This window comes from Diceros bicornis, chromosome 11, assembly GCF_020826845.1.
Source record: "Diceros bicornis minor isolate mBicDic1 chromosome 11, mDicBic1.mat.cur, whole genome shotgun sequence".
NCBI classification, from domain to species: domain Eukaryota; kingdom Metazoa; phylum Chordata; class Mammalia; order Perissodactyla; family Rhinocerotidae; genus Diceros; species Diceros bicornis.
Genome location: NC_080750.1, coordinates 64211680 through 64224763, shown reverse-complemented (window position 1 = coordinate 64224763; position 13084 = coordinate 64211680). Strand labels below are relative to the sequence as shown.

The following is a 13084-nucleotide window of genomic DNA, read 5'->3' as shown; positions in this document are numbered from 1 at the left end:
CCTTTCCTGGGGACTCCTTTCTAGTCTCTCCTAGCCACAAATTCCATCTACCTCTAGTTGAGCACCTCACCAACCAATCAGACTTACTCAGACACAGGATGGGTGGAGAGCAGAGGTTGGCCCTCAGGCTGAGCAATGCCCTCCCAGTAACTTGCCCACCATCATGTAATTTCCCACTCTTCTCCTCCTCGCATACAGAGCACTACTGGGGGCACAACCCACTCTGGGTTGACTTTCGCCTTAGAAGACCATAGCCAAAAATTATATGAACTGTAAGGGACAAAAACAATCTATAACCACAGTGTCTCTGGGCATAGGTGACTAGAAGCATCATTACCTGTCCTTTCTCAGTGCACCTGTTGCATATTTGAGTGACCAGGTGACAGGTGCATCCTCAGGACTCCTGCTCCCTCTTTTTTACAAATCAACACTCACAGTCATCAAATCATCCTTAAAATGCTGTGGAGGGCACCTTGGCAGGACCAGGCCCAGAATGCTCAATTAGTATGATTGAGGGCCCCTCTGCTGGAGATGGGAGAGGCTAGGGCTTGTGGGCCAAATATGAACCCTACTTACTTCCAGTCTGCCTTATACTTTGAGACACCAGAAATTTGTGACCTGGAGAAAGAACCACAAAGAAACAGACAATGGGAGGGACTGTGAGACCATATTTTGTTTTGGGACTTGACAGATTTTTATTACCATATTACTGAAATAAATGCACTTTACTCCAGCCCCAAACTGAACCTAATCACCACTGATAAACTTCTTAGTGGTGTGAATGAGTGACAGTAACCCATGACAAGTACGGGTTGGGTTTTTGTGGGGTTAATCACATCACAGGGAAGGGCTTGTGCTGCTAGCTGAGCTGCAGCTCTGAGGCTTTAATCTGATACGAGATTACCACTCCTGGGATGGTCCTGGGTCTGGCAGCTGACCAGGACTCCCAGGACAGTGGAAGCAGTTCCTGGAATCTCCAGTTAGGTAGTGTCACGGTCACCCAGACTGGAGGAGACTGGACCTACAGGAGAATACTGAGGATCTGGGGGCCCACCCTCAAGTCCCCCACTTCTCTGCCATTTACCTCTCTGTTCCTCCCACTCCCCCTGACCCAGAAGATACAAATTTTAGTTGTCTTGGTTAGAGCCCAGGACATGATGCTAATCACTGGTTGGTTTATATCTGAATTTGTGTTATTACAAGCACATTATCGAATAGTTTTATTGTATTTTTCTCAAGGAAGAAAACAGTCATAAAGTTTGAAGTGCATTAGACATTCACACAGCAAAAGAAAAAACAGTCTCAGTAGCATCTTTAAAGCTTTTGAACATGTCTCCCAAAATCCCCTTCAAAATCTCTCCAGTGGTTGACTTTGACCCAATCTTGCTCTAATTAACCTTGCTGCTCCTCAAGCACTGGGCTTTCAAGATAAATGAAAATCTATTCCTCATCCTCATATACCCTTGACTGAGGACACGTCATGGCCATCAGCAGAGGTTGCCCTCCTGGAGTGTGTGGCTCTGGAACACGCCCTCATGGAGCAGGGGCAGGGACATCTGCCCAACCAGCCAGATTGGAGGCATCCGCGCTGCTGTGGCCGGGCAAGAGATGTCCCTGTGAGAGACCCCCTCCTGTCTCCGTTTTATGCTTTGTTGGTAACCAGTAGTTACTACCCAATCAATGAGTGACTTTTCTGTTTAGTCAGTTTGATTGTTTCTGTGGTCAAATATGCCATCGATTTTGAAAAAAAATTATAAATGCTGATTAGCTTGCCCAGGTTTGCCCTCCCCTTCCCCCAAATCTCTATAATGTGTTTAAAGGATCTCTGGTTCTTTGGCCTTCAAATACTTGCCTCAGCAGAGTTTCAACGAGAAAATGTCCTTAGAAGCTCAGCCTTGGTTTCCAGGAAGAGAACTGCCATTGCTTGGTTTTTAACAACTCCCCAATCTCTCATCATGGAATGGAAAATAGTGCTCAGATTTCCCCCCATTCTTTTATCCCTAAAGCTATATATAATTTTGGAGGTTTTCAAAGGGTCTTTTTTTTAATTGCAATTTATCATGTAGAAATGAGAAGGAAAATGGCTTCTTTCTTTGTACTGTCTTTCTATCTTATTCACTTAGACCAAGAATGACAAAACGATTTCATCACACATGCCCTCTCTAAATAATAAGAGAAGCTGTGGGGTGCTACGTTGAGAAAGGATTTTGTGGTCACATTCAGGGATCTTGAAAGTATGCTGTGGTTGATTAGTGATGTCTGCTATGGGAATGGACATGGAGGAGAGGTAAATATGTGCCATGTATTTGCTATTCCTGACTCGGATCTTGTGAAAAATAAAGTTCACACATAGGTGATAATACTAGCCTAATAGGTATGTAGTGTTTACTATGTGCTAGGCACTGTTCAAAGTACTTTGCATACATTACTCATTGAATTCTCAAAACAACCCACAAGGTAGGTACAAATGAGGAAACTTACAATGAGGAAACTCTTACAAATGAGGAAATTGAGGCACAAAGAGGTTGAGTGACTAAGCCAAGTTCATAGAGCTAGGAAGTAGGAGAGCTGAGATTCAGAGTCAGGCAATCTTGTTTCAGAGCCCATGTCCTTAGCCACTGATACTGTACTGTCTGTTCTTGGCTAATGCTGTGTCTTTGCTGTCCAGGGACTATGTAAGACTCAGCTGCAGTTCAGAAGAAAATGCAAAATCAAGTTTACAGACCCTGTTATCTTTGGGCCTTGGGCTCTAGGATAAAAGATAAGACAGGGTCCAGGGGAAGCTTAGCAGTGAAGAGAGAGTTGCATGTGAACTTCCTCCTTCCTCTCTAGTTCAGGTAGCATTTCTAGTCTTCCCATCTCTGCCAGCACCGCCCCCTTCTTAGATGAGAGTAGGTGAATGGGAAGGGATGAGTGGTGGACATTTAAGGAGTGGGACAGAGGAGTTCCTTGGTCTCCTGGCTGCCTGGCTGGGGAAACTATTTCTGAGTGGCCATTTTCAATGATCATTTTTGTGTAAGGAAGACATGTACATGTGAAGAGAGAGATTTTTAGTGTATCAAGCAATATATCTTTCATAATGGCGAAAGAGAGACTCTTTAGTACTGTTTATATCTTCCATCATTAACCTAGCAACTATTTATTGAACATCTATGCTGTGTCCCACCCTGTGCTAGGATTGTGGAAATGGTGAACCATAAGGGATACGAGCCCTGCCCTCCCTGAGCTTACAGTCTTCTTGTCCAAATAATGACTAATGGTAAAGTGCAGCTCTGGTGACTGCTGCGGAAGAGGGTCATTGGTCCCAAGAGAGCAGCATGGCTGTAGTAGAGGGAATGAGGGACTGGTGGCCAGACCACATGGCTCTTTGAAGGTGGTCTTAGAGTTTTGACTTTAGCCTAAGAGCATGGGAAGGCATGGAAGGTGGGGGAGTGAGTGGGGGAGTTTGTGTCATATAATCAGAGTTTTTCTTTCTTTTTGAAAGGTAATTGTGGCTACACTGGGAAGAGCGAATTGGAGAAGGGATACAGAAGAGCTAGAGGTGCTTGCAGGAGTCCAGGCAGCGAGGCTTTAGTAGTTGGAACTAGGGTAGTTTTGGTGGTGAAGGGAAGAAGTGGAAGGATTTTAAAAATGTCTAGAAGGCAAAACTAGCTAGATTTGGTGATAGATTAGATGTGAGTAGTGAGGGAGATAGACTAGGCAAGGATGCCTAGAAAGCAGGAGGATCCCGAAGGTAGGGATGCTGCAAGAGGGTTGGGTTTGGAGTGGAAGGTCATCTTGTGTTGGAGGTGCTTTTGAGCTGTCCCAGAAGAGGTGTCAAATAGGCTACACTTTTTTTATAAATATATAGTGTTTCAGCTGGGCTATAAATAAGCCTTGATGGGCTGTCCTGGGAAACCAAGTACTGGGGAAAAGAATTTTAAAATCTATAATATTGTTGATTTTTAAAAATCCAAACAAACATATTTTCATCCAGAAAATATGAATCTAACAGTGACAAAAGAAATTAATGGAGATAAATATCTTGCATAATCTCCCTAGTTGTTTTCATTTTTGCATGTTTCTCTGCCAGTCTTTTCTCATAAGCATTCATATTTTAATTAGTTGTCATTATAATCTACATCAAATGTGTAATAGAATTATTTTCACTTACTGTTATCCCAAATATTTTTCCACATTTCTATATATCTCTCAAATACTATATTTAAAATATGTTGTATAATATTCCATTCTTTTGATAAATCGTGAATTGTAATTTTCTAAGCAATTTCTCTACTTTTGGATATTTAGTTGATTTTAAGATTTCATTATTACAAGTAATACTTTAAAAAATATATATTTTTTTCTGAAGAAGAAAGGATGGAGGGGTAATAAATATTGTTATATGCATCACCTTTTTTTATCTTGCATGTTTTTTAGGTTAAATTTTTATGAATTTAGGTTTAACAGGTCGAAGAGTTTGAATGGGTTTGCCACTCTTGATATATGTAAAGGCAAACGCTTTTAGAACCACTGGCACAGGCTGTAGGGTGCTAACCAGAGAACAGAACTGTGACGCCCACATGGAGCCTCATCGAGTTTCTTTGGATTCAGTAACAATGGTCCTAACCGTGTTAGTGAGTACCTGACAAGGTCCCATGGTCCCTTGGGACCTTTCATCTTGCATCTGCTAGTTGTGGCAGTTAGTGCCTAGAGACTGCTGTAAGGCTTGCTCTCTGGTTCACCCTGGCTGGCTCCTTCCCTTCTCCCAGGTTTTCTGTTCTTAGGATAGTGCCACAGTTACTTAAGAACCAGCGGAAGCTCCTGAACTGATGGTGTTCTGAAGGGATTGTCTAAACTAGACTGAGCCTCATAAGCCTTCAGGTTCTAACCGACTTGCACTGGTGCTGTGGAGCTATCTAGGGTTCCCGTGGGTCTGGGTGGGGTTCTCAAGACCTTCCATGACTGGGTGCCTGCCTACCAATCTGTCATTGCCATTGCTTCTCAACATATCATCTCCACTAAGCCCAGGCAAGACTCTGCTCTGGCCCAGGATGATACCTTGGTTACATCTACTCCTGGCTCTCACTTGTTGCTTCCTCACACTCGGCCTTTCCACACCCTGCCTCTCTTTTAAGACTTACACTAGTAGCAATTCCTCCAGGTTGCTGACTCTGACTTCTCAACTTGCTGTCCCTCTGCTATGAATTCTTACAGTACCTTTAATCTCCATTCTGGGACTTAGCACGTAATTGTAAGCTTTTTGGTAAAATTTGCTTTTGAAATTTTTACCTCTTGAAGATAACTGTACTCTCCTTGAGGGCAAGAACCATGTCATACTTCCCCCTAGACCCCTCAGAATCTTGCTTTGGTGCTGAGCCCTTTATTAGGGCTCAACAAATCTAATGTGACCCATTAAATCAAAATATATGTGCTCCATAATGTGGTGTCAAAGCATTTTGGCCATTCTTCTCATGTATTTTTAATGTAAATGCCCATATTCAAAAATTCCTGAGGCCAGCCCTGTGGCCTAGTGGTTAAGTTTGGTGCACTCTACTTCGGCAACCCAGGTTTGGTTCCTGGGCATGGACCTACACCACTCGTTCGCTCCCATGCTATGGTGGTGAGCCACATACAAAATAGAGAAAGATTGGCAACAGATGTTAGCCCAGGGCGACTCTTCCTCAGGAAAAAAAATTGCTGAGAATGTTATTCAGATATACTCACAGATGGACCATACTCGGATATTCTCTATCTGGTTGTAGTTTGGGCATTATGAGAATAAGTCAATGCTGGAAAACCATAACCTGGTCACTTTTTATTTCTAAGTCCTTGATATGCACTAGGGTGGGAAGGATGATGGGTGGAGGGGACCAGGGTGGGTGAAGAGTAGTAAGAAGCACTGAAATACCTGTCTAGTCTTTAAGAAGGCGAGTGTCTTTGGCCTCTGGGAACAGTGCTTGAATTATAGTGAAATGATGTGTTCTGCTAATCTGTTTCTCGAAAAATTGGTCCCAGTATTACCCTGCTGTCTTTACCACACACTTTATTGATCGGGTCAATGTTGTGATCATCAGGGGTCTTCAAAGGAAGCCTCCCCAGTTTACCCCAGAACCCCGAGCTTCCCTTGTTCTTCAGGTGACAGCCTGGCACAGTGGGGACCCTCTAACCAAGAGTCAGGAGCTTTCAGGCTGTGCTGGCTCTGCTGCCACCAGCCATACGGCTCTACACAAGCTCAGGCCTGGGCAACTCGTTTGTAAAATGATGTGCCTGTACTAGACCATCTCTAGGCTCTTTTGTAACTGAGATTAAAAACAAAATGATTGAAACTCTCTTCGGAGGGTAAGCTTTGTGCCATTTCTAACTAAAAATGAGAAATAGGCTCTATGACACATTTAATGACATGTGTTAGTATGTGTGTAGGACTTTACACTTAACTCACATTTCTTTCTTTCTTTCTTTCTCTTTTTTTTCTTTCTAGCCAAACATCATGTCAATGGCAACAGAACAGTTGAACCCTTCCCAGAGGGAACACAGATGGCTCTATTTGGTAAGATATCAACTCTGAAAGAAAACCCAAATTGTGTGCAAAGACTAGTGCCAAATTTCTGAATTTTAGCAAGTGTCCTCAGGGCTTCAAAATCTGGGCTCTTCTAGATATTTACAAGTCATTGCAGCCAAAAAAACTATCGAGTTCTTAGTATTTCTGGGATCAGAAAAGCTTACTCCGTAGAATTTTGTGTGCTTTCTTTTCTCACTTTACAAACCAAATATCGAACTGTATATTTGTTATTTCTTAGGTCCACACTGTGAATTAACCTGATAGTTTAGGGTTTGAGTTTTTCTTTCCTAGGAGGGATTTTTTTTCCCACATTGATATGTATAACTTTATATTAAAGACTGGGATTCAAGTAGTTTTGAGTTGTTATTCTGCAAAAATCAATCTAACTGACAATCTCTTTCTCTTCCATTATGAATTGAGCATATTCCTTAAGAGAAAACATCCATTAAAATGTTTTTAATCCCTGAGCATATACTTACAATATACAAGTATGTGGCTGAGCAGAACTTCTCTGTTAAATTCCAAACTTTTGAGGGAGAGATCCTTTTTAATTCATGGGTTCCTCACCTCCATATCTAATGTCACCTAAACTTCCTACAAAATGTCCCTACATCTGGCACTTTCTTTGCCTGCCTTCCTCCCTTCCTCTTTCCCCTTCCTCGCCTCCTTCCATCCCCTTCCTCTTCTCTTCCCTCCCATCTCCTCTTCTGTTCTCTCCCACAATGCCCTGGGGCTCTTATCATCTCTCAGGGATTACCACCTCTGTCCTCTGGATTTTCAACTTTTTGTCTCTTCTAGTTCCTTCTCCTTAGCTTTTAGACAGGTTCTATGATCTCTGTAATCCTAAAAACCTGAAGTCCTCTGACTTAATGCCCTCCTCTAGCTTCCACCCTGTCCTGTTCTTAATGGTCATCTCCTACAAGTGCTTTTGATGTAAAACTGCGTTAAGCATTGAAATGTCTTTGAGCCGGAAATTAGCCTCATGACAACGCTGTCTCTAAATTAGCATATTCAGGATAGAATGCTTCCTTAATCCCAGAGATGGAACCAGACTTAGTCATCAATGATGATTAATGGTTGAAGAGTTATGAAACAGGGACCTAATTCTGCCTAAGTGTTTGTAAATCTTGCTCTGTATGAGCTATCACCTTTTTAAATATACTGAGTAGTGATTAGAAATTATTATGCTCAGAAATTTAAAAGGCGAATTTGATTTTCGTAGAAAAAAGCATAATGGTCACTGTAAAATGTGTGCTAAATGTTTGATTTATATAACTTCCCTTTGGGGAATTATGTTCAGAAGGTACCATTTTATCTAAGTTGTGGGCCTAGCACAGTGTCTGTTACCAGGAGACAGCACACATCACATCAGTGTTCAAGGGGTTCTTTTGATGATTATTTTTTTTTTTGTCTTTCAGATTTGTTAACCCCCAGACATGTTAGAAACTGGGTTCCATGTAATGTTGGGATATGTAAAATGAGACTCACCTATCCTATGTTAGCAGATTTCCCTCTACGGGAATATTGTCATGATATTAGAGGAAAACTTCCTCCCCGAGGGACAGACCTTAGTACCAGACAGGCCGATGACATTGTTTGGCCACAGAATTGGAAATATCAGTGAATAAAGCTCTGTGGCTAGAGTAGTGTTTTTTTTTTTGGTCATAATTTTGGTTTATATTGGATTTCCTAACAATCCTACCCCAAGACCTTCATTGTTTGATTTTGGGCAAGCAACTTCCCCTCCCCAAGCCTGGGTTTTTTCACCTGTAGAATGAGCAGGCTGATGGGTGCTCTGAGACCCTTGCCTTTGCTTCTACATCTTACATACTCAGCACCAAAGGCTCATCTGGCAGCAGGCAGCCCCTGGGAAGCCCACTGTGAATGGCCGAGGTGTGTGGTTTTCAAAGAGATGAATTGTGTGCATAATTTCTACAAGTGAAGAATTATACAGATCGTAAAATAGAATATCTTTTGACATCCAAGAATTTTTACATTATTAGAGCTGCAGTTTGGCTCTTCCAGATGCTTAAATTAAGGCTCCTATTTTGGTTAAGTATATGCAAGCATTTTATATTAATCTTTTAAAAACTGTCCTCACTTTGTATTTCTTGTCCACCTGGCCTACAATAGAGTGAGGGAGCGGATGGTTTTTGAGTTGGACTTCTCTTATTCTGGGTTGTTTATGCTGCACTGAAAAAGTCAAACTTAGTATAGAACTTGGCTCTTTGACATATATCGGGCATTGAATCCTCCCAGAACCTTGCAAGGCTGGTAGGGTTATGTAATCCCCTTCTCAGAGAGGTCATATGATTTATCCCAAGTCACTCAGCTAGTGAGATGGTGGAGCTAGAATTTGAGCCCAAGTCTAACTGACCCTGAAGTCCAAGCTCTTTTTATGACGTCCCCCGACTCTTGGCACTGATTGAAGAAGCACTGAGCGAGTCTGGTAGATTCAGAAATGCCTTTCAGCTGGATCCATGCACAAAAGCGTGATTTCCAGCCAAGCTAATTTAGCAAATTGATTTATGAATTTCTATGCATTCCCAGAGTGCTCTGAAGGACTCTTCAGACACAGCTTTTGCCAGGGAAAATACTGTTTGGAGTGATGTCTCCTACTATTTATTGTTTTTCCCCTTTGATTTTAGTAGCATGTATTAATGTATGGGAGAATGTCTTATATCTACTTGACTGCAAGTTCACCAAAGCAACAATGGCACTTTCTACTTGTCCAAACTCATTCTTCAGCCTCACAAGTATTAATATTTTATGCCAAAATAGTATCACCGGTTTCAATTTCGTTATCTATTGGTTAATTATTTGAAGGTAGCTTACAGAATGCTGCCTAAAAAGGAACTTGTAAATTTAATCCACTTGAAAGCGGCCATTGAACTGCCATTAGGCAATCTAGATGAGAGTGGATAATGTAAGGAAGGGTAGAGTGAGGGACAAGGGCACACTCGCTGTGAAAAATATATGAATCTGTTATATCAAGTGACCAGAGAATATGCAGATGGGTCTTTAAAAACAATTTCTGGCATATAATATTCACAGATTATTTTTAAACTAAGATGTTCATTTTTTCAGATTTTCTTTTGTGGCCCGTTGGTTAGTTTTGTCCTTGTCTTGTTTTTCTGTGACCACAGTTCTGTAGCTCCTTTGTTGCTCTTTCTCTCCTCTGCACTTTAGGACAATGATAATGAAGGCAGCAGGCTCTGCTCTCCTGGTGGGCTTCTCCTCTTCTCCTATGATGCTCTCTTTCAAGTCAGTGGGAGCCCTTTTTTCACAAACTGGAGAAGTGAAACTGAACATTTTGCAATTACTTAATGTCTTTGTTCCTGGTGGCTGAGAGTGCCCTATGGCCATCATCTCTTTAATCCTACAACAGCCCTGTGAAGTGGGCATCATTGTGTTCTTTTAGAGACAGAGAAACTGAGGCACCCAAAGATGAAAGAAATATGGTCAAGTAGAGGGAATGCTTTCTCAGGCATGAGGACATCCACATTTCATTTGCCAGCATGCTGTGCCTGACTTAGAAAGGTTCTCTCCGGCTCTCAATAACTTAATGAAAGCGACATCCCGTTGGCAGCGGGCCACTCCATCCACGCGGAGAGCACAGGCTCCAGCTTCTCTGTGGTGGTCGTTCTTAAGCATGGAGCAGCTATTTGCTTGATTAAAAATGCACCATAGTCAAGAAGATTTATCATTTCAAAATAAAATGAAAGCTTATTAATTGAGAAGAGTGCAGAGAGGTTGGGGGTTGGGATTCCAGTCTTAATTTGTGAAAATTTTTAGTACACTTTTAAAAAGTGAAATACAGTTTTTTAAAACTATAAAGTACAATACTTGACCATAAAATTTATCATCCAAACTAGGATACTTTTGAGAGTGAAAAGAGTGCTATTAAAAATTATGTTAAAATAATGAGGTATACACCTGGAGGATTTCGGGCAAAAGGAATGTAATGTCCCCCTATAATGAGAGTGTATTTTATAAAATATCGTGCCAAGAGCAATAAACACAGAATGAGTAAAGTTGACATTGAAAAATAATGAACTTAGATATATAAACTGAAGTAAACAAATGAAAAAATTACGATCCAATAGACTTACATTATATGTAATATAGCATCAACACCAGTAATTATACTAACTTCCAAGATTATATTCGATAAATATTGTTATATTCTTTCTGATTGACTTGAAATTAAGAGTTAATTCATATTTATTAACCTAGTTCATAGCCCTTTAATAAGAGATGGGGAATTGATCTGATTATACCCTTGCAATTTTAATATTGTGCTCATACTGTTCAATGATGTAGGGTGAACTCTCCATCACTAGAAGTATTCAAATGATAGAGAGGTCATCCCTAACCAATTGGGAAGTAGGACTAAATAGCCTTTAAGATCCATTTTTCTCAATTAATGAGAATTTGCTTTGTTTCAGAATGTCAGTCCTTTTTGAAGAAATTACTTTTATCTTGAAATTCTTTGATCCTGTCATTTAGAAACCCACATCCAGGGGCCAGCCCGGTGGCATAGTGGTTAAGTTCACGTGCTGCGCTTTGGTGGCCTAGGGTTTGCGGGTTCGGATCCTGGGCACAGACCTATACACTGCTCATCAAGCCATGCTGTGGCGGCGTCCCGTATACAAGGTAGAGGAAGAATGGCGCAGATGTTAGCTCAGGGACCATTTTACTTAAGCAAAAAGAGGAAGATTGGCAACAGATGTTAGCTCAGGGCCAAGCTTCCTCACCACTCCCCCCAAAAAAAGAAACCCACATCCAGACTGTCTGGGGAGAGGTAAGACTCTGCAGTGAGAAATCATAATCTTCAGGAATTGATCTCAAACGACAACAGAAGTACCTCAGTGAATTCTTAGGATTGCCATGGTTTTTAGGCTCTCAGTAGTCTGACAGCAATGGCTTTGTGAACTCAAAACCCTGCAAAACATGTTTTCTTTGTCAGGTTCTCTTAGGGCTCTTCAAACAAGAGGGAGCAAAAGACAATCCAAGACATCATGCAAATGTGCTGATGATCTCGTTACACATCTCTTGTTATAGTCAAGGCGCCAAGAATTCACTAGACTCTTTTTTGAACAGCTGTGTGGAAGGAATGATCCCAGGGTAGGGGCCAGTGGCTACTAGAGGCCAATAGATGCATCCCACTCTGGGGGACTCACCTTCAGCACCCCAAAGGAGAATGAGATCAGTGTCTGAAAGATGAACCAATCATAAGACATTTTTCCCCCGATTTGAGTTGGGGGTGATTTTTGAAACAGCCACAGTTATTTTGTCTGCCAGCCAAGAAAACAGCATTGAAAGCAGCAGGCAATATGTCAGACTTCAAAGGAAAATACATTGGTGTCTCATTGGCTTGAATCCAACATTATGTTGGTAAATAATCAAATCCCAGTGTGGCATATTTCTCTCTGAACCTTGACTGAAAACTACTGAAGACCATTCTGTGAGCTGTGGAGTAGCAGTCACTCATTCTAGGAAAAAGGCCAGAAAGAATGACTTTGAAATGTGTTTATAATTAACTAAACAATCGAAATTCACAAGACTGTTAGAACAGCAGGCTGCTAACTGGTGCAAACTTAAGTGATGAGGCACTTGGGGAAACAAAAATAGGCCTTCCTTCCATGGTGATCTGAAGCACCTTTAAAGGACAATGATTGGTCATTTGTAGACATGTTTGAAGACATATTTTATTTTATGTGTCTTTTTCGGGTGTATGATGATTGCAATTTTTATTTTCTTTTTGAGTGTGGAGAGGTAAGATAATACAAGCAAGAAGGAAGAGACCTTTCAAAGCCTGTGTTGAAAATCCCTTTAGATTTGTATGGCATTGCCTGGGATGGTGCAGCCCACCTGGTCCTGGTCCTGGTCCGGAAGAGCACAGGGTGATGTCAGAGAGGGTATCCTGGGGTAGGAAGGGTGAAGGGGGAATATATTTAGAGTATGGAAGCTAGAGTGTGGGTGAGGATTTCTATGCTTGGAGAATGGAACTGAACCCATTGTAGAAAGGAGTATATAGTATATCAATAATGTTTGATAAAATAACAGTTCACTTGTTTAGAGATCACGTATCCATCAACCTCAACCATTTGGAATGCATGTAAGAACCAGAAAGTAAGCCCTTCCCCACAATAAAGTTGTGGAGAAGTCCATAAAGAATTCAGAATTCACAAAAGTCTTTGCAATCAGATAAACCTTGGTGTGTGACTCTAGACAAGTTGCTTACCCGCTCTAAGCCCCATTCCTCATGAGGGGGAGAATATATACCTCATATGGTTGTTGCCAGAATGTCATGAGATAATGCTTCAAGGCATTTAGGATACAGGGGTGACAGGAGTGTACTGTTAGGTCTCAGGCACTGCTGCTCACAGGGCCATTCAGTGAGGTGGTCCCTGGGGAGCCACCTAGTCTCCCTAGTCAGAGCTAGTTGTGATCAAGGCCCCAGAGACGTGACCCCCACATCAGTCAGTTCCATTTGATCCATAGTCTCTCCTGCATAATACCTGATGAGCCCTTTAACTC

At 41.6% G+C, this 13084-nt stretch overlaps 1 protein-coding gene across 4 annotated transcripts in view; it reads left to right on the top strand.

The window, feature by feature from the left end:
- The window catches only part of MSRA (methionine sulfoxide reductase A), a 405431-nt gene that overhangs the window by 142581 nt on the left and 249766 nt on the right, over window positions 1-13084 (top strand). For 3 of the 4 annotated variants that reach the window (XM_058550411.1, XM_058550413.1, XM_058550412.1), the window contains one exon: window positions 6461-6529. The exons of the other annotated variant lie outside the window; for it this stretch is intronic. In XM_058550411.1, coding sequence (XP_058406394.1) covers window positions 6461-6529 — 69 coding nt within the window. The remainder of the gene's footprint in view (window positions 1-6460; window positions 6530-13084) is intronic. 4 annotated transcript variants of the gene reach the window in all.